Source organism: Trachypithecus francoisi, unplaced genomic scaffold (assembly GCF_009764315.1).
Source record: "Trachypithecus francoisi isolate TF-2019V2 unplaced genomic scaffold, Tfra_2.0 Lachesis_group7, whole genome shotgun sequence".
NCBI classification, from domain to species: Eukaryota; Metazoa; Chordata; class Mammalia; order Primates; family Cercopithecidae; genus Trachypithecus; species Trachypithecus francoisi.
In genome coordinates this window covers 95,468,675-95,494,310 of record NW_022681472.1, presented here as the reverse complement: position 1 = coordinate 95,494,310, position 25,636 = coordinate 95,468,675, and the positions used below count along the sequence as shown (strand labels likewise).

The 25,636-nt window shown below is 44.7% G+C and overlaps 1 protein-coding gene across 1 annotated transcript in view; it reads left to right on the top strand.

Moving 5' to 3' along the window:
- The window catches only part of TRAPPC9 (trafficking protein particle complex 9), a 705,809-nt gene that overhangs the window by 111,543 nt on the left and 568,630 nt on the right, over positions 1-25,636 (top strand). Inside the window, exons 8-9 of the mRNA XM_033202702.1 lie at positions 11,802-11,928; positions 22,293-22,438. Coding sequence (XP_033058593.1) covers positions 11,802-11,928; positions 22,293-22,438 — 273 coding nt within the window. The remainder of the gene's footprint in view (positions 1-11,801; positions 11,929-22,292; positions 22,439-25,636) is intronic.

The following is a 25,636-nucleotide window of genomic DNA, read 5'->3' as shown; positions in this document are numbered from 1 at the left end:
AAGTAATTTTCCAGCCTCAGCCTCCTGAGTAGTTGGGCCTGTGGGCATGTACTACCACGCCCACCTAATTTTCTTATTTTTTGTAGAAACAGGGCTCACCATGTTGCCCAGACTGGTCTCAAACTCCTGGGCTCAAGCAATCCCCCTGCCTCGGCCTCCCAAAGTACTGGGATTACAGATGTGAGCCACCATGCTTGGCCTCATTTATTTATATTAACAAAGGGGTGTTAAAGCCTCCAACTTTAAAAAAATCATGGATCTTTCTGTTCTTTAGTTCTATCAGGTTTTACTTCATGTATTGTAAAGCTCTACTATTAAGTACATGCACATTTAGTATTGTATCTCCTTGATGAATTGCCTCCTTTTTCATTATGAAATGTGTCCATTCATCCCTTTGCTTCCACTGAAATCCCCTTTGTATGATATTAATGTTGCCACACCAGATTTGTTATGCTTATTACCTGTGTTCATGCGGTATATCTTTTCTCCCCATCCTTTTATTTTCAATCTGTGCCTTCATATTTGAAGGTTGTTTCCTGAAAACCAAACATCATATGTTCTCCTTCAAAAGTGGGATCTAAGCTATCAGGATGCAAGGCATAAGAATGATGCAATGGACTTTGGGGACTACGGGGAAAGGGTGGGAAGGGGGTGAGGGATAAAATACTATAAATTGGGTACAGTGTATATCGCTAGGGTAATGGGTGAACCAACATCTCAGAAATCACTAAAGAACTTATTTATGTAACCAGACACCACCTGTTCCCCAAAAACCTATGGAAATAAAAAAAAAAATATATATATTTTAAGTACTTTGTTTCCTGAAAGTATAAAGTATATATAGTTGGATCTGGGGTTTTTTATCGAGTTTTGTGTGGATGGATTCAAGTCTACCATTGTGGTATTTGTTTTCTGTCATATCTGTTTTTTTGCTCTTCTTTTTTCTCCTTTTATGCCTTTATTTGGGAGAATAAAATATATTTTGTTCTGTGGAAAAACACATTCAAAGTGTTTTTTCTGTTCTCTCAGCGCGACAACCAACACAGAAAATTTCTGTGACCTCTGGTTACCAAAATGTGTGTAAGGATTTCTTCCCATTAATAACCAGTCAGTCAGTTTTCCAACAGATACTAGCTGGTTGTCCTCGAATTCACTTCTGATACCACCTATCTGAAGATAGTGTGGGATCCCACAGATTGAGAGTCCAGTCCCATGAAATTGTTCCCCGCCACCCTTTCAGATACGCTTAGAGGCCCCAGATGATGACCTCTGTTTCTGATTGACTGTCTGTGAATCAGAGATCCCACCACCTCCTCCTTGGGTTCGAATAATTTGCTAGAGCAACTCTCAAAACTCAAGGAAACACTTACTTACGTTTACTGGTTTATTATAAAGGAGATTACAAAGGGCATAAATCAAGAGACGCCCAGGGCGAGGTGTGGGGGAAGGGGCGCAGAGCTGCCGCGCCTCTCCAGGTGCACCACCCTCCAGGAGCCCCAGCTGTTATTTGCAAGCTCTCCAAACCTTGTCTTTTGGGTTTTTATGGAGGCTTCATGACATAGGCATGACCCATTAGACCACTGGCTGCTGATCAACTCAACCTTCAGTCTCTCTCCCATTCCTAGTGGTGGGGCTAAAAGTCCCAGGCCTCTAATCTTATGCCTTGGTCTTTCTGGTGGCCAGCCTTATCCTGAAGTTGCTTGGGGACTGTCAGCCTTCAGTCAACTCAGTGCACAAAAAGACATCACTTCTAAGTGATGTCTTAGATTCTGTTGGCTTTTTAAGCCATATCTCTATTTAAAAATTGCCTGCTCTGGAGATTATAAGACATACAATGCTAAATTTTTATGTAGTTAATAGCAGAGCTTTACAATACATGAAGTAAAACCTTAGATGTCTTAAGATTCTAAGGATTTTAGGAGTTGTATGCCCGGCAATGTAGTCAAAGACCAAATAGATATTTTACGATAACACGCTTGTATTCTACTTTGTCTTTTCTGTTGGCTTTTTTGTTTTTTGAGACAGGATCTCACTCTGTTTCCCAGGCTGGAGTACAGTGGCCCGTAATCATAGCTCACTGCAGCCTTGAACTACTGGGTTCAAGCAACCCTTGCACCTCAGCCTCCTGAATTGTTGGGAATACAGGTGCACACCACTGTGCCTGGTTACTTTTTCCTTTTTTTTTTTTTTGTAGAGGTGGGGGTCTTGCTATGTTGCCCAGGTTGGCCTTGAACTCCTGACCTGAAGCAGTTCTCCTGCCTCAGCCTCCAGAAGTCCTGGGAACACAGGTGTGAGCCACTGCATCCAGCTTCTGTTGGCTTTTTAAGCTATGTCTCTATTTAAAAAGTGCCTGCTCTGGAGATTATAATATGCATTTTTAACATAACTCCCTTCAAATATTGTACTGCTTCCTCTTTTGGACTTGTATTAAAAAGCGTAAAGTAAATATTTACCCTTATCAAAAGGCTTGCCACCAGGGGGGTGGGGCATTGCCAGTGTGTTCTGTAGCTGAGCTGGGGGTAGCCTTGGTCCTAGCTCTCCCTGGGGTCATTTCATCTTTAGCTTCAGGTGTTTGAAGGTGTGGTCAGGATTTGACCTTCTCTTGGCTTGGGGTCTGAGCATAGAAAAGACTGGTGTTTGGTTTGCAGCTAGTCGCCAGCTTTCCGTCTTTGTGCTTTGAGCCTGGATGCTGGATTTGTGGGTTTGGGGGAGTTTTCTTTGATCTCCAGCCCTATCTCTGGCTGTCTGCATTTTGGGAGTTCTCTCTTGGTCCTGCCCCCAGCCTTCCACAGGGTACTGCCTTGCACTCAGTGAAGGGTCCTGATGCCTTGGAGGCTTTTCTTCAAGCTTTGCTGCTTGGCCCTAACCTTTGGCAACCATGGTCTTGGAGGAGGAATCTTGGTTGTTCTCTTGTCTACCAAGGCTCAGCAAGCCTCTGCTTTGTACTTGGAGAACGCACAGTGCTTTACTATACAGCTGTAAAAAGGGAAGAAATTTTGTTATTTGTGACAGCATGGATGGAACTGGAGAGCATTAGGCTAAGTGAAATAAGCCAAACACAGAAAGACAAGTACCACATGTTCTCACTTATATGTGGGATGCAAAACAACTGAACTCATACAAGCAGAGAGTAGAATGGTGGTTAGCAGAGGCTGGGAGATAGGTGGAATGGGAGATGATGGTCAAAAAGGTAGAAAGCCTCAGTTAGACAGGAGGAGTAAGTTTGACTTTTTTTTGGGATCTGTTGCACAGCCTGGTAAATATGGCTGAGAGTTGAGTGCTATACATTTCAGTATTACTAAAAGAACAAATTTAAAATGCTCTTATCTCAAAAATGTTAAGTATTTCAGGTGATGGATACGCTAATTAGCTTGATTTAATCATTTCACATTGTATTAAAAATCCTAACACTTTGTACTCTATAAATACATGCAACGATAATTTGTCAAAATATAAAAACAAATGTGTTGCTATGAAACATTTCAAACATAAAGGTAAAAACAATTGTAAAATGAATCCTCATATATCCGTTACCCGGATTCAGTGGTTATCAAGACTTTTACACGTTTACTTCATCGCTTGCTTTTTAAATTTGCTGAATTATTTTAAAGAAAATCTCAGAGATATATCATTTCAGACCTTGAACTCTTCCCCATGCCAACACCGTGCTGAACCTTAATAAGAGCTTCCAAAGGGGAAAAAGAATCCTGAGCTTGACCTTTTCCTTATGCCAACACCATGTTGAACTACAAGGACTTCCAAAGGAGAAAATAATTCTGACCTTGAACTCTTCTCCATGCCAACACCATGAGGAACCATAAGGACTTCCAAAGGGGGACAAATTTTGACCTTGAACTCCTTTCTATGCCAACACCATGCTGAACCACAGGGGCTTCCAAAGGAGAAAAGAATTCTGACCTTGAACTCTTCCCCATGACAACACCATGCTGAACCATAAGGACTTCCAAAGAGGCAAAGAATTGTGACTTTGAAGTCTTCTGCATGCCAACACCATGCAGAACCATATAGACTTCCAAAGGGGGAAGAAATTCTGACCTTGAATTCTTTCCTATGCCAACACTATGCTGAACCTCAGGGGCTTCCAAAGGGGAAAAAAATCTGACCTTGAACTCTTTCTCATGCCAACACTGCTGAACCTCAAGAGCTTCCAAAGGGAAAAAGAGTTAGGGCAGATGTACACCCCTGACCAGAGCCAACCAGAGAGGGGATTAGTATGAACAGAATCTCAAGACCGTACCCCCTATTTACTCCCTCTCCGGGAGACTAATAGAGCCCATTAAAAAATATATATATTCTATGCCAATGTCTGGAGTTCTTTAAAAAAGAATAGGCCAATTCTACAAAGACAATTGGGAAAATCCTGAGTATCCAGAGGCCTGTAAAATGGAGACAATTGTGCCTACTGCACAGACTCCTCTGAGGTCAGAAGAGATGAAAGCACAGCTGTCTGTGAACTGGAGAACATATACTTTAGTATGCATTGCTAAAATATGAGCATTTTCTTATAAAACTGCAATATTATACTTAAAACATTAATAATTATTTTTTGGTGACATTTGATACCAATCCATAATCAAACTTCCAGGGTTGTTCCTGGGTTCATCTTTATGAACTTTAAAAGGGGATCATAATGCCTTTCCCCTCTTCTTTGGCAGGTATTTTGTAAGAGGGTATTATATGACTATTTTGGATAAAAGATATAGAAGTTTGTTATTAATATATACCAGAATCCCTTGCCTTAAAGATTTTATAGTCTAAAGAACATAGTACAATATTTGGCACATAGTAAGTGCTCAGTAAATGTAATTGTGAGTAATGACACGACTTTCTTCCTTTTAAGGAGCTGATAGTCCAAATGTTTTATTTTTAGTTGTCAAACTTAAAGAAAAATTAAAGCAGAAATCACTTATAATCTTACCACTGTAAAAACTTTGTAAGTTGGCCTGTCCTTTGTAAAGCCCTTCAGAGACAATGAGAATCCAGGAGCAATGAGCACTTCCAGCTTCTGGGTTTTAGTCTTTAAACACTTCTTTCCACTAAAGGGAATAAGAGCTCCTTGGAGAAATGATTTTATTCTAGGCCTCAGGCTGGATATGAACCAGAAAGAATGGGATCAAAGAATAATGGGAACCAACCAGAAGGGACTCCCACTGGCCAAAGGTGGTGCCTACATCAAAAAAGAAGAACGCTTTCAGATAAACAATCTAACACTGCATCTTAAGGAACTGGAAAAACAAGAACAGACTCAACCAAGGTTAGTAGAAGGAAGGAAATAATAAAGATCAGAGTGGAGATAAATGAAATAGAGATTAGAAAAACCATACAAAAGATTAATGAAATGAAGAGCTGGTGTTTTGAAAAGCTTAACAAACCTTTAGCTAGATTATGAAAAAAAGAGTAAATGCCAAATCAATAAAATCAGAGATTAAAAAGGAGAAATTTACAACTGATAACACAGAAACATAAAAGATCACAAGAGACTATTATGAACAATTATATGCGAACAAACTCAGTGACCTAGAAGACATGGATAACTGCGTGGACGCATACAACCTGCCAAGATTGAATCATGAAGAAATAGAAAATCTGAACAGACCAAAAACAAATGAGAAAATTGAATCAGTAATAAAAAGTCTCCCATCAAAGAAAACCCAGGACCTGAGGGCTTCACTGCTGAAACATTTAACAAAGAACTAGTACCAATTTTTCTCAAACTACTTCCAAACTCATTCTGTGAAGCCAGCATTACTTTGGTATACTAAAACTAGACAAAGACACACCATCAACAAAAGAAAACTAATCTTGAAAGACAGATATCCTTGATGAAGATTAGATGCAAAAATCTTCCACAAAATACTAGCAAACAAAATTCAACAACACATTTAAAAGATCTTCCACCATGATCAAGTGGAATTCATCTCAGGGATGCAAATATGCTTCAACATAGGTGTGATATATCACATTAATGGAATGAAGAACCAAAAGCATATTTTCATTTCTATAGATGCAGAAAAAGCATTTGACAAAATTCAGCATCCCTTCATGATAAAAACTCTCAACAAATTAGGTATTAAGAATACTCACAAATAGTTTCCAAATTCTGGAGGAGCCAGGTAGAATGAAACAAATATGTTCTAAATTTTGTTCATAGTACACTCAATCATTAAAAGCTGTTAATAGCTCAAAAGGAAAGTTTCCTTGACTCTGAAAAAACAAAACAAAGGACCAGCAATGTTTTAAGCAAAAGTCAAAAAGATTACTTAAGTCTTGTATTAGTCCAGTCTGTAGTTAATTTCCATTCTGCTTGATATTCCTGAACATTTCAGTTCTCCATGAGTCCTGAAAGTTTTTCTTTTGTTCTGATGTCACAATCTCCAAAGTTATCAGGAACTTGTATTCAAGAGTACCTGGTAGAGTTTTATAGCTGATTATAAAACCACCTTCTAAAGAGGACCAAAATAGGCAACAATTGTCTGTGGATGACAAAAGGTTTTAGGGCAGCCATAGTCAAAGATACAATCCATAAGGAAATTTGTTACCTCTGTAGCACACAATAATTTAACATAACAATTATAATTATTATTGATAATGTACACTACATCATATCAGAATTATAGGAGTTTCCCTTGATTTTGGAACACATACCAATAACATATTTGTATAAATATAACCTAAAGAAAACTAAACACCATTTCATATTTGACAATGTTTCCTGTGTAATTTTTATACCAAATAAGACAAATTATATAACTTTTGGACTTTAGGGAACCTAATATCTTAAAGGATTAATTAGGTCAGAAAAAGACATAATTTATAATTTGATTTTGGAAAGGTCAGAGGTTTAAAACACTTGATATCACAGATAATTATAAAATAAGTCATTCATTTGACCAAAGTAATAACTCCAGGATTTTTTTAAAAAAGGTGAAAACCTTCATTCTTTGAGAAAGAAGACTTAATTTTCCAAACAATATGCCCTAATAAAATAGCATGAAGCCAATTAAATTTGTTTTTCAAAATTTTATGAACTATCTATAAAATTTTAATCTTGAACGTAAGATATAACTGTCATAAGCCTTTTATAATCTTTATAACCTTTACTAAGGAGTTGGTTACTGCTTCAAGAAAACCTTGTTAATCTGGCACAGGGACCCATATGCTGGTCTTGCATCTGTGTGCCTTTGACAATAATGATTAATATGTAGAGAAACTGGCCGGGCGCGGTGGCTCAAGCCTGTAATCCCAGCACTTTGGGAGGCCGAGACAGGCGGATCACGAGGTCAGGAGATCGAGACCATCCTGGCTAACACGGTGAAACCCCGTCTCTACTAAAAAATACAAAAACTAGCCAGGCGAGGTGGCAGGCGCCTGTAGTCCCAGCTACTCAGGAGGCTGAGGCAGGAGAATGGCGTAAACCCGGGAGGCGGAGCTTACAGTGAGCCGAGATCCGGCCACTGCACTTCAGCCTGGGCGACAGAGCGAGACTCCGTTTCAAAAAAAAAAAAAAATATGTAGAGAAACTGAACGTATTTTATCTCTCAAAATCAGTCCTTATAATCTCACATGCCCTCCCCCCCCCCAAAAAAAAACCCCAGACACACAAATGGCCAAAAGATATATGAAAAAATGTTCAATATCACTAATCATCAGGGAAATGCAAATAAAAACCACCATGAGAGATCACCTTTCTCCAGCTGGAATGCCTATTATCAAAAAGTCAAAAGATTAAATGTTGGTGAGGAGGTGAAGAAAAGGGATCCTTTACACACTATTGATGGGAATGTAAATTAGTACAGCCATTATGTTAAACAGTATGGGGGTTCCTCAAAAAACTTGAAAATAGAACCACTGTATGATCTTCCATTCCACTACTGAGCATATATCCGAAGGAAAAGAAGTCAGTGTTGAAGGGGTGACTGCATGCCTGTATTTATTGCCGCACTGTTCAAATAGCCAAGATATGGAATCAACCTAAGTGCCATTCAGCAGGTGAATGGATAAAGAAAATATGATACAGATACACAGTGGAATACTATTCAGCCATAAAAAAGAATTAAATCCTGTCATTTGCAACAACACAGATGAACCTGGAGGGCATATGTTAAGTGAAAAAAGCCAGGCACAGAAAGACAAATCCTGCATGGTCTCCCTCAGGTGTGAATTGTTTTTTTTTTTTTTTTTTTTTTTTGAGACAGAGTCTCGCTCTGTCGTCCAGGCTGGAGTGCAGTGGCCAGATCTCAGCTCACTGCAAGCTCTGCCTCCCGGGTTTACAGCATTCTCCTGCCTCAGCCTCCTGAGTAGCTGGGACTACAGGCGCCCGCCACCTCGCCCGGCTAGTTTTTTTTTTTGTATTTTTTAGTAGAGACAGGGTTTCACCGGATTAGCCAGGATGGTCTCGATCTCCTGACCTCGTGATCCGCCTGGCTCGGCCTCCCAAAGTGCTGGGATTACAGGCTTGAGCCACCACGCCCGGCCAGGTGTGAAATTTTTAAACATTTGTCTCATGGAATTAACAGAATAGAGGTTAGAAGAGGCTGGGGATGGTCGGGGGAAGGGAGATGGGGAGAGGATACAGTGGATACAATGCTCTGGTTAGATGGGAGAAGTAAGTTCTGGTATACTAATGCACGGTTAGGTGACTATAGTTCACACAAAGGTATATTTCAAAAAAGCTAGAAGAGAGGAATTTGAATGCTCTTATCACAAAGAACCGATAAATGTTTGAGGCAGTATATATGCTGATTACCCTGATTTGATTGTTATACAATAAATGCGTTGGAACATCATACTGTACCCCATAAATATGTACAATTATTATGTATCAATTAGAAATAAAAAAGGATGTGATGACAACAGAAACATCAGTTAGATAAAAATCCATCAATATGTAATGATACCAAACAATAAACAAAACAATGCATTGGTCATTACTGGAGTTTGATAGGGCAAGAGTTCTCCACTCAGTAAATAAAGGGAAAGACTCAACTATGTATTTATTAGTGTCTGTGTTGTCTGTGTTCCAGGATAACCAAATGATTGATGAGGAAAACAATCCTTCCTTATAGACAAATTCTAGCTTATAAGTGCAGAGGAATTAGAGAATTAGAAAATCACCGGTTTGTAATTCCTGATGAAATAATAGATCTGGCAACAGTTTATAGCTGACACTTGAATCCTTTAGGAGAAGGTGGATGGGGCCTTGCACTGGATGGGCCGTGCTGACAGTTGGGCATGAGTGTTTGACTCTGGAAACCCCACTGAAATGGCGATGGGGTCGTGTGGTAGTAGGGGAAAGCCAAGAAGTAACCCCCATTCCCCATGCCTAGCAGGAGCACATGGCAGTAGGCACTGCTGAAAATCACAGATGATTCATTACATATCCACAGATCACCTCTGCCCCTGCAGCAGGCAACGGTCCCTTTTCCATCCCAGCAGAAGATGAGCATTTGACTCCCTTCAGGGACTCACCAGGCACAGCCAGAGAGGTGTGCCCTGCAACGCTCAAGGGGAATAAGTGAATATTGAGGTACCCCCAACCTGGCCTTCCACAAAGCTCTGAGAGTGCTCACAGCCAGGCTGTGCCGCTACATAGGAAATTCCTCGACAGGATAGTGACCAGACCTAAAGCACACACACGGGGGTTCTCTAACGAAATGGCACAGCCAGACCACGCTCAGTGAAGCAGCTTCCCCGTGCTACTCAGTGTGGACGTTAGTTTCTGTCTAGAAATGCTGTTCAGAGCTTAGCCACATTATACACTGTGGTGCCTTTCCTTTCTTGGATAACAGTGCAAGTGGCATGAGGCACTGCAAATAGATCCCTTTCCTTCTTCATTTCAGCAGCATTTACTGAGAGTGCATATGGGGTGGTAGATTTCAACTGAATAGGATACCTCACCCATAAGTGCTCTGCCTAACATTAGGCAAATTAGATAATATACATGGTATCAACTGGAGCCCTTTGGGAGATTTTTATAGATTGAGAATGGTTAAGTTATTTAAAGTCTTTTTTCATGTTTCAGATTAACCTTGTTGTGTTGTATTCAAAAGTCATTTTGGTCACTTTTCTGCTCTGCTCTCTGGCTTCCTAAGAATGATGCAGGCTGGGTGTGATGGCTCATGCCTGTAATCCCCGCACTTTGGAAGGCCAAGGTGGGGGTATCAGTTGAGCCCAGGAGTTCGAGACTAGCCTGGGCAATGTAGTGAGACCTCATCTCTACCAAAAATTAAAAAATCAGCCAAGCATGGTGACACATGCCTGTAGTCTCAGCTACTTAGGAGGCTGAGGTGGGAGGATTGCTTGAACTTGGGAGGCGGAGGTTGCAGTGAGCTAAGATTGTACCTCTGCACTCCAGCCTGGGAGACTAGTGAGAACCCGTTTCAAAAAAAAAAAAAAAAGAAGAAGAAGAATGCTTTGCTTAGGCACAGACAATTCCTATGGTAGCAGTTTACCAATTAATACATGTGCCTGAGCTCTATGAAGTCCTTGCCTTGATATTTATTATTTATGGTCACCAGCTTCTGTGGAGCACTTGGCTTCACTTTGCAGCTATTTACCTGGTCTTTGTCCATTCCAGTGCATCTATATGATAATGATGATCATGGTTATTATCATTTCCGTTTATTCAGTGCACCGTATCTGCCAGTCATTTTTTTTTTTAATGCATTATCTTATTTATCCTTAGTAATTCCTGATATAGGCACTCCTCTTACTGCAGGCAAACAAGATGCAGAAAGGCTGAAGGACTTCCCCTAAGGTGGTGCCACAGTAGACAGGGAAAGACCAAGCCATCTCCTGGAGTGGGATCTAACTTCGCTCTTCTAGGTCTCATCCCTGGTGATCGTGTCCCTCTGCTGCTCTTCTCTCCAAGTCCTCTGTCTTCCTCATCAAAAGTGACTTTGGTCTTTCACAGAGAAGGTAGATGCTGCAAGGAGAGACTCCCTTGTTCACACCCCTCCCGTAATCCCATCCTTTCCTTAATTCTTTAAAACACTCTAGTGAGAAAACCACAGGCCTAAGGCCAAGTACATGGTCTTTGACAAGCTGCTTAACTTCACTTGGTCTCAGGTTTTCATTTGCAAAGTGGGGACAGGAGTGCCTGCCTTCCTGAGCCAGCCTGAGTCTTAGAGCACAGCGGTGCTCCTGAGCTCTTTCGTGCTGTGGGTGAGAAGGGGTCTGTGTCTGTGGCCTGTCTAGAGTGTGCCGTGGGCAGTAAGCGGACATGATTATCGCCTGTGTCCTCTTTTCCTCCCTCGTTGTGAAAGGGATGGGGGCAGGGTAGGGAACAACAGTCTTTTCTCACAAAGCTCTATATTTACATCAAAAATGTTGATTTGTACTTATTTGTCTAAGTATCTGTCATACAGATAAATTACAAACTCCTGAGGGACAGACAGGTCCTGGCATTTTGCTTGGTAATTACCTAGTAATTGCCGAAAAAGTATTGTTAAGTTATAAAATATACTGATTCTCTAGTCCTGCCTACAGACTTTCTTGAAATTTGATAAGGGTTTATTTTCTTGGAAAATGGAAGTCTCCTGGAGGATACTAACTTAATTTCTCTTTTATCCACAGGCCATTACGAGGAGCAGTTGCTGGTGATTTTCGAATAAGTGGAATATAGCTTCTGTTTTGTTCTGGCCTCTTTTGCTCACTGCCCCTTAATTTCTGTCAGAAGATTGGACTCATTGGACTGTCATGAAATGCCCCAAGTAAAATGAAAGCCAGCCACTTTGACTTTTGCCTAATAAATCTTTATTTTGTTTTCATCTTCTCTTCAGAAAAGAAAGATGTGACCCAAAGCCTAGAGAACTATACATCCAAGTGTCCTGGGACCATGGAACCCATCGCCCTCCCTGGTGGCCTCACCCTGCCACCGGTGCCCTTCACCAAGCTTCCCATCGTCAGGTGAGATGGGCCCTGCGGAGCGGGAAAGGCAGCTGCCCTCCGGGACACTGTCCTCTAGTCTGATTGTGAACAGAGGTCTTTAGAAGAGCTCCCATTTTTGGTTGGCTATGTATCAGGTTCATTATCTCATTAAACTTGAAAGCGGCCCTGTGACATGGAAGTAAGTATTTTAGAGATGAGAGTCAGGGCCAGCGACATTCTGTAACTGCTGCAGTTCCATGCCCACTGAATGGCAGAGTCCCGTCTGCACCCAGCCTTGCTTGGTTCCAAAGCCTGCCTTGCGACCACTGCACCGCAGTGGAAACCGGCATGACCACATCATCTTCTCCTTGGAAGCTTTCAGTAGTTTCCCTTTCCGCAGGCCATGCACCCCAGCCACACGGGAACAGCTCCTCGCCCACACAAGCGCTCGCCAGCTCCCACCTTTGCTCTGCACGGCCTCTGCCTGGCAGGCTGTCTCCTCTCCCGTCTTCATTCTGTCTGTGCTCCCTCGTTCCTCCACACTCGTCCTCAGCCCCATTTCCAGGACACCTTTTCTGAGAGGTGAGCTCCCTGACTTTCCAGGGCACCTATTGCTCACTACTCTCCCAGGATTTGCTGCCATGTGCCGTCCTTTCTGTGTAACTGTCACTCCTAAGAGTGTGAGATTTTAGAGTGGAGACTCTCTGGCAGGTGCGAAGTGGGTTCTTGCAGAGGGGTTTTGTTTTTTCTTAACCACTCCAGGCTTAGGACCTGCGAAAGCTTTATGAACTAGTCTTGTGAGGTGATTTCTGAATTTCTGAAAGATTTGTTTGAAGACTGGAAGGAAACAGTTGCATTTGACATTTTGCTGTTGGTTGGAAGTGCTGCAGCCTTAGGATTCGGTGTGATGAAGATGCTAAGTATCTTGAAGACGCTCTTGGCTTGGCTGTTGTTCCCCAGCTTCACTTGGTCTTGCCATGCCCTAGGCTTTGACTCACAGGCCTGCTGCATTCCATGAATGAGTCACTGAACCTCCTGGGTATCAGTTTGCTTATCTCCCCACTATGCTCCCACAATTAAGAATGAAAACCCATAGCACTAAGCTATTATGAGAATTCAATGAAGTAACATGTAAAAGCATGTGTATGGTGCTTAACAAATGTTAGTTTTCTTTCTCCCTGCATTTCTTTGAAGGCAAGTATAGTACTGCCAAATGAAATGGTTTCTTTTTGCCAAAGAGTTGTGTGCTCCCAAGAAGTGGGGGCAGAAAGGGTCGTTGTGCATTGCAGCCTCTGGCAGGCCACACTGGAATTTTAAGGCGTTCTGAAGGGCACTGCTGAGATTGTTCATCAGGCAGAGCTGCAAAGAGCAGCATCCAAACGGCGTGGCTGCGGCCTGAGAAGTTGCTCTGGCTGCTCCTCAGAATGTCCAGAGGGACTTGCAGCACCGCTGTACGGAGGGCCCAGGAATGGCGTGGCTGCCCTGCATGCCCAGTGCTTGCTCAGCACTGATGTAGGCTGTGGAGGAAAGGGCCTTTGAGGCTTTTCTATGACTAAGACTTAGAGCTGAACGTATTTGACTTGGGATTAAGGGCATGATTCATTTTTTAAAGATTAAGGCCTAGAAAAGCCTTTCTTAATAATTTTATATTTACATCATGACTTGAATCATTTTTAAATTTAGAAAACCTTGCCTAGTAGAATATAATGAAGCTTACAGAACATTCTAGGTGTTTGGTGCTGTGTGTAGATATCCAGGAGCTCAGGCTTCTTGTCCCTGAAGCTGGGGATGATTGGTCTTTGCAGGTCATTGGAACCAAGGAGGAAGCATGCTTGTTCTCCTCACAGCCCGCCAGGCAGCCCTGGAGTGAAGCGAGAGGCCGTGGGTTCACGCTCACTTGTGCATGGCCTTGGTAAAGAAGCAGCCTCTTTACACTTCGTTTTCTTCATCTTTAAGCGAGGCTTAAACATTGCCCCACACAGGGTGGTTTGTTTTTGTTTCAGCTGAGCAGAGGCACACGAAAGCACAGAGCACCATGCCTAGCGCCTGGGAAGCGCTCAGTACGTCTTAGTTTTCTTTTTGGAGACGTTTTTTCACCTGTGTTTTCAAACAGCACATTGAACAGTACTGTAACATTCACATCTTGGTCCCTCGGCTGTTAAAACATTAGAAAAGACAGATTGGGTGAAAGTATAAAAGTCTACCATTTGGGCAGGCGCTGTTTTCCAAATCTTCTGTGAGCATCCCTTTCCTGGGCAGTGCGCCTCTTTCACTGTTAGGGTCCTGTGGCGGAGCTCCCTGCAAACAGCTGAGTCTTGCTTGGCATCCTGGTGCCATTGCTCTTGCCTGGTGTGGTCATGGACTGTGGTTTTTTTTTTTGGAGGGGGATGTAGTTTTGCTCTGTTGCCCAGGCTGGAGTGCAGTGGCATAATCTTGGCTCTCTGCACCCTCCACCTCCCGGGTTCAAGTGATTCTTCTGCCTCAGCCTCCTGAGTAGCTGGGACTACGGGCACGTGGCACCACAACCAGCTAATTTTTGTATTTTTAGTAGAGACGGGGTTTCACCATGTTGACCAGGTTGGTCTCAAACTCCTGACCTCGTGATCCGCCCGCCTCGGCCCCCTCAAAGTGTTGGGATTACAGGCGTGAGCCACTACGCCCGGCCATGGGTTGTTTTCAAAAATCTGATTTTAGGTATGACTCACCATCTGTATAAACTTATTCGTGATGTTTTTCTGAAGGCTTTAGCTAGAGAAGTAACCCCTAAGTGTCCTGGGGACTCCTTCATCATGTGGATCGTACCTGGTCTCGTTGAAGACTGGGAAGAAGAACTGCCTGAGATTCAGTGTAGTAAACCCACGGCACATCAGCACGACTGGTCAAATGAAAGGGAATGTCTCTGGAACATTTGGAGAGCCGGAATATCTCGTAGCCTACTCTGCTCCCCACCGCTTAGAGAGCAGACTCTAATGTACTTGCTTTGCATGGCTTGCAGGGCCTCTGTGACCTGCCCAGACTTGATTGTGAGCCCCCTATTTCCCTGGTCCTGCGCTCCTGCATTCCCTTGTAGAAATACTTAGAGTGGGCCAAATGTGTGCCTGGGTTTGTTCCTACATCTAGGCTTTATCTCTGGCTTGGAATGCCTGTGCTTCCCTGTGCTGCCTGGACGATACTTAGTCATCTTTCATTTTTAGTTCAAGGATTATGTCCTCTGTAAAGCCTTTTCTGGAGCCACCCAGGTAGAAATGACTATATTGTCTTTGTAAGTTAGTAATTATTTTGACTGTAAAGGACAAAAGACCTAGTAGTAGATAGTCAATAGAAAGTTATTTTTCTAGTCTATTAAGAAGCTGGAAACAGGTGGCCTCTCTGTAATTCTGTCTTTACCTCATGATTACCAGATGGCTGCTGCAGCTCCAGATAACACATCTACATCCAAGGCAGAAAGAAAGGAGAAGGGGCAGGTCTAGGGATGTCTATCTTTTGCTTAATAGGGAAGCAAAAATGTTCTTGACAGATTCGGGTAGGCTTCTGCCCCCATCTCATTAACAGGCAGTGTGTCTCATAGCCACCTCTAATTGCAAGACAGGCTGAGAAAATAAATATTTAGCTTTCCTAGAATCTGTGATATAGGTGGGGAATGAGAATGGGGTCAGAAATTGGTGCTTGGTCAGCCAGCCAACAGTATATGCCATATCTTTCTTCCGTGGCGCTTATGGAACTTGACTGTGCATCTTTGCTGACATTTTGGGTCCTTCTCTCTTCTGTGTCTTTGTAGCCCCCAGGTGACCTTGTGTGTTGAACAAGTAAATAGTTGGATCCCTTAGAATATTTTGTAATAGCAACTGATAGAAACCAGACTAACTTAGGCAAAAATAATTTATGGCATGTGTACCTGGAAAGTTCAGGGAGGAATTCAGGTAGGGCTGGAGTCAGGGCTCAAACAACCTCATCAAAACTTGGTTTCTTTCCTTCTGAGCTCTGTCCTCTGCAGTGTTGGCTTTAGTTGCAGGCCCCAGGTGCTATCAGAGTGGCTCATCAGCTCCAGGCCTCACATCCTCTCACTACTGTGTCCAGAAAAAGAGAGCAGGTGCCTTTTAGTAACACCTGTAAAGAAACACTGCTTTCTTTCAGGGGGAGAATGTCCTTTTGTTTTTCACTGCCCCTCATGGAGTTATGTGCTCAGATCGAACTGAGTCCCCGCAAACCACATGGCTGCAAGGAGACCATGTATAGTTCCCCTAAAGCAAAACCTAGGAATAGCTGGGCACAGGAGAAGAAGCAAGTGGATGTTAGGAGGCAACTGACAAGGCCACAATAGCAAGTGACACCCAAGGCCCACTCATCCCACCACACTGCTCCAGATCAAAAGTCCTGGTTTCGGTTTGTGACCTGTAATGCTTATGAGTCAAGATAATGCATTGATGAGTAGCTGCCCTTCCCAAGTCAGAAAGCATACCTTGGAAAAGCACAGCCTTGAAGGGAGTGCATGCTTTATGAACTGCATGTTCTCTTCCTTGGAATTGTGACACTTTCTGATGCAGAAGGCTGGTTATCTGCTTCCATTCTTACTAATAAATAGGCTCATGTTTTATATGAGACTAATTTTCACCCGTAGATAAAAATGTGCACACTGTAATGTGCTGGCCAGATTAGCTTTTCATGCCTTTCTCCTAAGTTTTTGCCATTTGAAAGTAGAGAGAATTAGGACAGATGTGATGTCCTTGCTCCATAATTCTTTTTTTTTTTTTTTTTTGAGACAAAATCTTGCTGTGTTGCCCAGGCTGGAGTGCAGTGGTGCAGTCTAGGCTCACTGCAACCTCTGCCTCCCAGGTTCAAGCAATTCTCCTGCCTCAGCCTCCTGAGTAGCTGGGACTACATGTACGTGCCACCATGCCCAGCTAATTTTTGTATTTTTAGTAGAGACAGGGTTTCACTATGTTGGCCAAGCGGGTCTCAAACCCCTGACCTCGTGATCTGCCTGCCTTGGCCTCCCAGAGTGCTGGGATTGCAGGTGTGAGCCACTGTGCCTGGCCTCCGTAATTCTTTAGCCTCCAGCACTTTTCTTTTTCTTGTCAAAGCAAGATCTTTTTTCTCCCAATATATGCTGTGGGCCATACTTCTGGAACAGACTGTATGCCACTTCCTCCTCTAAGACTGTCATGATGATGTGTGAGGGATACTGATGTGTACGCATCTCTGTAGGTTTCAGAAAGGAAGGATAGTAACGAAAATGCATTGACATATTTATGCCAAGTGCCAATAAACCCCCTTCGTGTAAAATTGGAAAAGCCACTGGCTTTTGTTTAGTAGTCTTATATTCCCATCCCACATTCTGCAGTTAATTGTGTGACTTTGAACGATTTAACTTCCTCTTCTTGGACTGAGGTTGATGAGACATACCTCCCATGCATGGATCAAATGAAATGTTTGGGAAAGTGTTTTATAAGCAGAAAAACTCTTTGCAGACATGAGTTCTTACAGAAGTTTCAGGGAATTTTCCTCTAATTAGATGTCACCTTACCATTCCCTGTCAGTTTGTACTTTTGCTTGTACATGTTAAATTAAATCAAATGAATTAGGTCCATCACTCCCTCAAGAAATGCAGATATGTAGCTATTTAGTTATTTTTTTAAATTCCTGGGTCGGGCGCAGTGACTCACGCCTGTAATGCCAGCACTTTGGGAGGCTGAGGCAGGTGGATTGCCTGAGCTCAGGAGTTCGAGACCAACCTGGCCAACATAGCAGAACCCCATCTCTTCCAAAAATACAAAAAATTAGTCAGATGGGGTAGCGCGTGCCTGGAGTCCCAGCTGTTTGGGCGGCCGAGGGACCAGAATTGCTTGAACCCAGGAGGCGGAGGTTGCAGTGAGCAGAGATCGCACCACTGCACTCCAGCCTGGGTGACAGTGCGAGACTCTCTCTCTCTCTTTGTCTCTCAAAAAAGAACAAGTTCAGGTAACCAGAGTGAAGGGAAAATAACAGTGGGATAGAAAATTAAAGTGACAAGTTCTGTTAGTACCTGGAATTTATAATGTCCAACAAAATGGCTGGAGATGGGAGAGAGCACGATTCTGAGGTAACTGACAAGAAGGAAGTGTGATTGGCTACAAGACCCTCTCTCTCTCTCAAGAATAGGCATGTATCAGTCACACTGGGGAAATGCATCTCTTCCCAGCAATGAGGTGGGAAACCCCTTTAGTGGATTATCTCAAAGAGAACATTCTGATGATTCGAGTAACATGCTCAGCAACATCCCCACGAAGATCTGGGCAAGTGTCTGACGTTGTTTTGCTGTTAGCATTCAGTAACGCACACTGAGGGCATGGGGCCGGAGCACCAGGGGATGAAGGCAGCTCTCCCAGAGAACACAGCGGTGTGGCCTGCTGTTGCCTGGCTTGCGTTAGCCCCCCTGTTGCCAGCATCTAGGATAACAGGCGGGCCGCTGTGCATCACACACTCCTTCATGAATGCCATTTCTCATAAGTGAGCTTTTGGCAGGAGGTGGGCAACAGATAATCCAGAGTCACGTTCTCAGGCGTCAGGAAGAGCTGGTAGGTGTCTGCTGACGCCGAGCGAGGGGAGCAGGCCCGTGCTGTTGGTGCCCTCAGCACCTGGTCCATGGCAGGCCTGCAGTGAATCTGTGTACAGTGGTTAAATATCCACATCACATGTAGGGTTGTCCTCCTCTTCCTAAATCCTTGTTTCTCATCTCCACCTGAAGGGAAGCCTGGGCACTTCCTGGGTACCTCCTCAGGAAAAAAGTCTGGGACTATCTTCATATATCAACCAAACACTTCAACATCCTACGCCTGGAAACCTGGATTTTACCAGTGTAATTAAAAAAAAATTGGGGCTGGGTGCGGTGGTTCATAATTGTAGTTCCGGCACTTTGGGAGGCCGAGGTGGGCAGATCACTGGAGGTTAGGAGTTTGAGACCAGCCTGGCCAACATGGCGAAACCCCATCTCTACTAAAAATACAAAAATTAGCCGGGCGTGGTAGTGGGTGCCTGTAGTCCCAGCTACTTGGGAGGCTGAGGCAAGAGAATCACTGGAACCCAGGAGGTGGAGGTTGCAGTGAGCCAAGATCATGCCATTGCACTCCAGCCTGGGCGACAAGAGCGAGACTCCAGCTCAAAAAAAAAAAAAAAAAAAATTTAAGTCAGGCATTGCAGGTCAACCCCTGTGACATAAGAAGAGCTCAGTAATATGTGCACCTGAAGACTAAAGCTCCTGTTAGTGTTACAGGATAAGTTAGTTGAAAAATGTCTACATTGGTGAGGAAATTATCAGACCTGCTATATAGAATTGTTAAATGTAAACGAATTTACTGCTGAGGATGGCTCATAATTATGACTTTGGTTTTAGAATAGATGATCAGAGCCATTTTCTTTTCCCTTGAGGCCTTTCTTAGTATTTGACAATAAAACTATTTTAGCAATTTACAGGAAAATACTTACTTGTTCTCTGTAGCATGGGAGCATGAACTAGGCTCACCCAAAGATGGTTTCAAATAATTATGATGCAGGTAATGAAAAAGGAGCCAAAATACATCCCTATTTTAATTCTATTCCAAAATTCAATTGATCAAATATTTATTGAGTGTCTAAGATGCACTTTTGGCCCAAGGCTAATTGCGAGGAGACGGTAGTGGCCAACCGTGATCTCATCTGCCAGGAGGCGGCCGAGCCCACATCCTGTTACTGTTGCCCAGAGTTAAAGCAGAGGATGGTTCTGATAGAACTATACGCGATCTTTTTTCCTTACTTATGGAATTCTCTGCAAAAATGATAAAGTGTGTACACAGTAGCCAACAGTAGACTATCACGCCCCTAGTAAGCATGTAGATGATGAACACACTGTAAGTCCTGGATTATTATTAAGGAAGTGGAATAGAGTTTCAGTGCCATTTCCAGTTAACCAGTGAGTCTTTAATTTGGGAGCAGTGATGGGCGAGTGGGATTCATTGAATATTTTCTTTTTTGAGAGCTAATGTTGAGCTCCCATACATGGTCTGGCGGCCAAGCCATAACCTTCCTTAAGAATTTCTTAAACCAGAGCTGTTTGGAGCTGATAAGAAATGTATAGCAGGATTCAGGAGGGGGAGCGGCTGGCCCCGCCTTGCTGCTACAGCTGGCGCGGTCGCCCCTTCCAGCTCGCTCAGTTGCTCCGGACTCGGAGCAAGTGGCCTCCACGCTGTCACACACACAAGGCACTAGAGGCCAGCTGTAGTCCCCACCCGTCTCTTCTTAGATACACTTCCCTGTGAATAAGGTTGATGAATTAAAAACCAGGAAACAAAAGGTGAGTGGTTTTTGGCTGTCGTTCCTCTTGACCAGTTTGTCTGGCGTCACTTTCCTGATCAGCACTCTGCGATGCTTTGCACGGCCCGATGGCTGCTGCTCCTGAGGGAAGTCAGGTTTTTATGGTGTCAGCAGTTTCCAGATGGACTCTGTCAAAATCATCCTTGTCTTGGACACTTTATCCTTAGACTTCTGCTTTACTGTTGGCAGCTTCATAGGCCAAGTACGATTTTATTAGTTCTGCAGCTAGAGACAGATAAGGCCCTGGTGCCCCTGTCCTCAGCAGGCTCACAGCTGAGTGGAAACAGATACAGAATGAAATGGTTCTGATCCTCTATGATAAAGGCATAATGAAGGGCACACACAAAGTGAAGGGAGCTGAGGGGCATGTGCTGGGTGTGCCCTTGGTCTGGAGGGCACGGGGTTAGCACCATCTCCTGCCGTGAGTCACTGAGGGTGGTGGGAGAGAACCACGCACATGGCAGGCTCCCCAGGGCTGGGATGAGGGTCTCTGGCGGGGATTGTCTGCTGAGTGCTGTAGGCTTGCTTTGCACAGGGCAGGATGGAACAAGGCACCTGAGGTCCCTCCTCACTGAGAGAGGTGGTGATTTTGTGGATTCGGTAAGGCAGTTGTTATTACACAGTATAGGTTAGGGTGCACTGTGGCAGAAAAATCAACCCTGAAGTCTTCATGATTTATTGTAACAACAGTTTCTGCCTCACTCACACAAGTTTGATGCAGGTTGGGTGGCTCTCCAGGGCAGCTGAGCTCTGGGAGGTTGCTGTGTGCTCCAGGCTGCATCTGTCTGGTGCTCCACCTTCTCGATGTCCAGCCTCCAGGATCGCCATGGCCGTGTGGCCGAAGGCGAGAGCTGGGGGCTGGCCCATCGCTCTAGAGGGTGTGTCTCACAGAGGCCTCGGTGGCTCCCACTCACAACCTACTGGCCAGAGCTCCTCAGGTGGCCTCACCTTCCTGCAGAGGCCAGGAGGCGGGGGGTGGGGAGCCCGTAGATTCATCACAATCAGTGTCACTATCCGTCTTCCTATTTTCCCACCTCCACCCCTCGTCCTTTCTGTCTGACATCCAGGAGTGTTCCAGATCCTAACCACCGTCTTCCCAAACTGGTCACAAGGGCGACAGCACCTTCTAGTGCTGTGGTTTAAGAGCATAGTGTCACCTATTGTTACTGCTTTCAGCCATGGGGGAGTTGGAGGATTTGGGGCAATATACTTGGTCCCTCCTGTGTGAATTTCCTTATTGATGACATGGAGACAATAGTAGTAGTACCCAAACTAAGAAGGTGGTTGTGATGTTTCAGTGAGATAATACATATGCAGTGGTTAGCACAGTGCCTGATCACGCTCAGGCTCCATGGATTGGTACATTTATCTTAATGCTAGCTGGATGAATTCGAGCATGAGTATAGATTGGCAGACATCCACGGCTGGGATGCTGTGGGAAGCAATGTCAGATGCAGATGCTGCTGCTGGAGAGGCAGTCATGCATGCGAGTAGAGCAGAGGGTGCCGTTGACCTTCTCATGGGTGCCATCTCTTCCCATGGGTCAGGGTCTGGCTGCCACTTGCTGCAGGCAGGTCCCTCGGGAAAGGGAGAGGCAAAGAGAGAAGAGCCATTCTGGGCCAAGCAGTGGGCCCCGTGCTAGGATTCTTTAGCTGGGTCCTCCCCACGGGTCCACGGGGAAGGTGGTGGCCCCACCTGCACTTTTTTATACACAAGGAACCTACATCTTAGAGACGTCAAGGCACGTGCCCAGAGGCACACAGCTGGTAAGTGTGCAGCGAGATTGCAAGCTGGCCTTTCTGACTCCAGACCACCCTCGGGCCCAGTTCAGGAGCCCCCAGTGGGAAGTGGCTGCTCCCCGAGTTCCAGGGAGCGATTTCCCCTCTCTGGGAGAGTGTTGAGGTACTCTTGCAACGCTTTCCTGCTCTGTCCTGCTGCCTCGGAGTGCTTTTCCTCCCTGCATTTATCTTCTTTCTGACCGATTTACTGTTTTTCTGACACATCATGTTTGGTTGTGTTTATTCTGAAACCAAGCTCACAAGACAGTTGAAGTATTTGTGTTCTGTTTGAAACAACAGGCATGTGAAACTGTTGAATCTCCCTGCCAGCCTCCGGCCACACAAAATGAAGAGCTTGCTGGGCCAGAACGTGTCGGCCAAAAGTCCCTTCATCTACTCACCAATTATCGCACACAACCGTGGAGAGGAGCGGAACAAGAAAATAGGTAGGGTGTTGGTCCTGGCTTTCCCACCGTGCTATGCCACCTGATTTCCAATGGCTTTTCTAGATTTTTAGAACAGAATTTTGGGCCAGTTCATGCATGTGTGTGTGTGCGTGTATGTGTGGATGTGTGCACGCATACGTGTGTGTGCGTGTGTGCATGCATGCGTGTGTGTGGATGTGTGCATGCGTGCATATGTGTGGGTGTGTGCATGTGTGGATGTGTGCATGCATGCATATGTGTGTGTGTGCGCCTGTGTGCATACATGTGTGCTTGCATGCATGTGTGTTTATGTGTATTTGTGAGTGCATGTGTGGATGTGTGCACACGTGTGTGAGTGTGTGTGTGTAGTCTGTCAAGGAAGTTTATTTGATTGGCTGCTTTTGGCAGGCAATTGCCCATAGATCTGATTTTTAAAAATCTATTTCATATAAGGTAATTTTGTGAAAGTTCTAGAAACCATAAAGACTTTTGTTAACTGAGACTTATGTGAACTACAGAAGAGTGATAATCGGAGATGTAGACTGATTTTCCAAGGGCTGAAGTGACTTTTGAATCATCAGAGAAAGATTCAGGGTTGGGTTGTGTTCAGGATTGAGTGGGGGATGAGGTCATTGTGTTCTGTTCGTTTGTGAACACAGGTGATCAGGGTAGCCAGTCCTGGGGTTCAGCTGTGCTGTGGGAGAGACTGGGAGTGGACAGTCTCGCCTGAGCTTTCCCGTGTCTGAGCTCTCGTCCCTCCTGCACCAGGGCTCCGCATGCACCGCCGGCCCTGTCCCTTGGTATCCTTCCCGGAGCCCGGCTGTGGCGCCAAGCTCCCTGTCCCTTGCTGCCACAAAGACACGCCTGAGGCCTCTTGCAGGAGATTGTGATTTCTTGTCACTGGGGACCACTGCTGGTTGAGCCCACATGTCCTGTGACAGAACCCTGAGGGCCTAGAGGCTGGCCGCTGCTTGGCGACTGCCGGGGCCTCCGAGGAGTATGAGCGGAAGGCCCGCACCACCGTGGCACTCTGCGTTTGATATCCAGTGCTTTCTTCTCCTTCTGTTTCTTTATTTCTACTCTTAATTCCTTTAACTCCGATTTAGGAAAAAGGCATTCCAGCTCGTTTTTCCACCATGCTTTTCTTTCCAGGACAGAGGCTTCCTCTTGCACTTGCAAGCTCACCCACACCCTGAGTTACGGACTGCAGGCGCTCCCTGACCCCGCCCTGCCCACACTCTTCCCTCTCTGTTGGGCTTTTCATGCCGCCTCCTGCCACCATCGCTCTGGTTTAGCCACAGCCACTCCTTTCGGGTCTTGGAAAGAAACAGGCTTGTTGCAGGCCCAGGGCTTTGGGGCTCGCTCTTTCCTCTGCCAGGAACTCGTCCCCTGCCCCTCTGTCATTGGCTCTCGTTGTCACATCCTTTTGGTCTCTGTTCACATGCCCCCTCCCTCAGAGGGGCATTTTCTGATCCCAGCGCCTCGCAGGCCACTCCTCCCGCCGTCTCTAGCGGCGCTGTCTGGGGTTCTCTTCCCAGCTTTTCTCCAGCTCAGATCCACACTGGCCCGGGATTCTCTTCCCAGCTTTTCTCCAGCTCAGATCCACACTGGCCCATTGACGCTTTGCCCCGCAGTATCACCTGAAGCCAGAATTCTGTCAGGCTGTGTGCGGCTGCTGTCTCCCCAGCCCCTGGAGCAGTGACAGAAGAATGAATGAATGGATGGGGTACATATTATGAATCCCATTTTATAGATTTTATAGACAGGGAAACTGATTCTGGATGTTTAAGTGTCTTGTCCAAGAACTCACAGGGGAACCTAGATCTCACTATACATTTCCTGTTGCTGGCAGGGCATGGCAGAATTCAAGGCAGAAGGGACAATAAGAAGAGCATTACATGTAGCACGTAATCTTTTTTTTTTTTTTTTTTGTCTGAGACGGGGTCTAGCTCTGTCATCCAGGCTGGAGTGCAGTGGTGCAATTAGGGCTCACTGCCGCCTCAGCCTCCTGGGCTCAATTGATCCTCCTGCCTCAGCCTCCTGAGCTGGGGCCACAGGTGCACACTACCATACCCACCCATTTTTGTATTTTTTGTAGAGACGGGATTTCGCCATGTTATCCAGGCTGGGCTCGAACTCCTGGGGTCAAGTGAATCGCCTGCCTCGGCCTCCTAGAGAGCTGGGGTTACAGGTGGGGACCTCTGCGTCCAGCCAGCACATTGTCTTGATGAGCATTTCTCGTATATTACTAGCTCTGGAATTTCTTAGCTTCTGTAAGGATCTCATAATAAACTCCATTAACAATTTGTAAATTATCTGAATGCCTTAAAAAATAAAGTGCTTCAGAAGAAATGAAGTTGTTTGCCAAGATAAAGGGCATAACTAGGGAAGGAGTACTCAAAGAACCTTGTGCTTTTAAAAATGGTCATCATTTCTTTTATTCAAACGGTGCCATCCTATTTTGAGGCTATCATATGTTGCCTTACGGAGTTTCCAGTAGTTTTGGAAGATTTCATTTTTATTTCCCTTTTACAGATGAGGAAACAAACTCAGAGAAATGACTTTTAGAAGTAACTAAAAGTTACTCAGCTAGTTGGTGACAAGCTTGATTTCACATCACAGACCAAGTGTCCTGTTCCTGTTAGTACCCTCTGGTTTCCTCTCATGTGCATAAACGGTGTGGGAGAGACCTGTTACCTGGACCCCACAGTCATGCAGTTCATGCAGGCAAGACACAAACATGAGAAGTTGACTATCGAGACTAAATGTGAACAAAAGGTCTCTAAAAATGCACACCTGTCAGCAGGGATACCTGGTTACTTACACGTTGAACTTGAATGAACAATAAACACTGGGCTAACTGGGAGCGGGGTGTGGGGTGGGGGCCCCGCAGACCCTGGGGAAGCCCTCTGGAGGCTCAGATGCAGCCTCCCTCGGAGGAGCCGTGTGGGCTTTGCAAGGAGCGACTCCAGCTGTTCTAGCTGGTCATTGTTAGAATGAGAAGAAAATAAAGAGACCTGGGGTCATGCCCTTGAAAAAGTGCAGCCAATTCTGAATTTTGGAAAATTTATGAAAACCTGAGTGCTAACTATATAGTTTACTGTAGAATTTGTGTGTATGCCTGTGTGTGTGAGTGTGTGTATGCGTGTGTGTATGCATGTATGTGTGTATGCATGTGTGTATGTGTGTATGCATGTGTGTATGTGTGTATGCATGTAT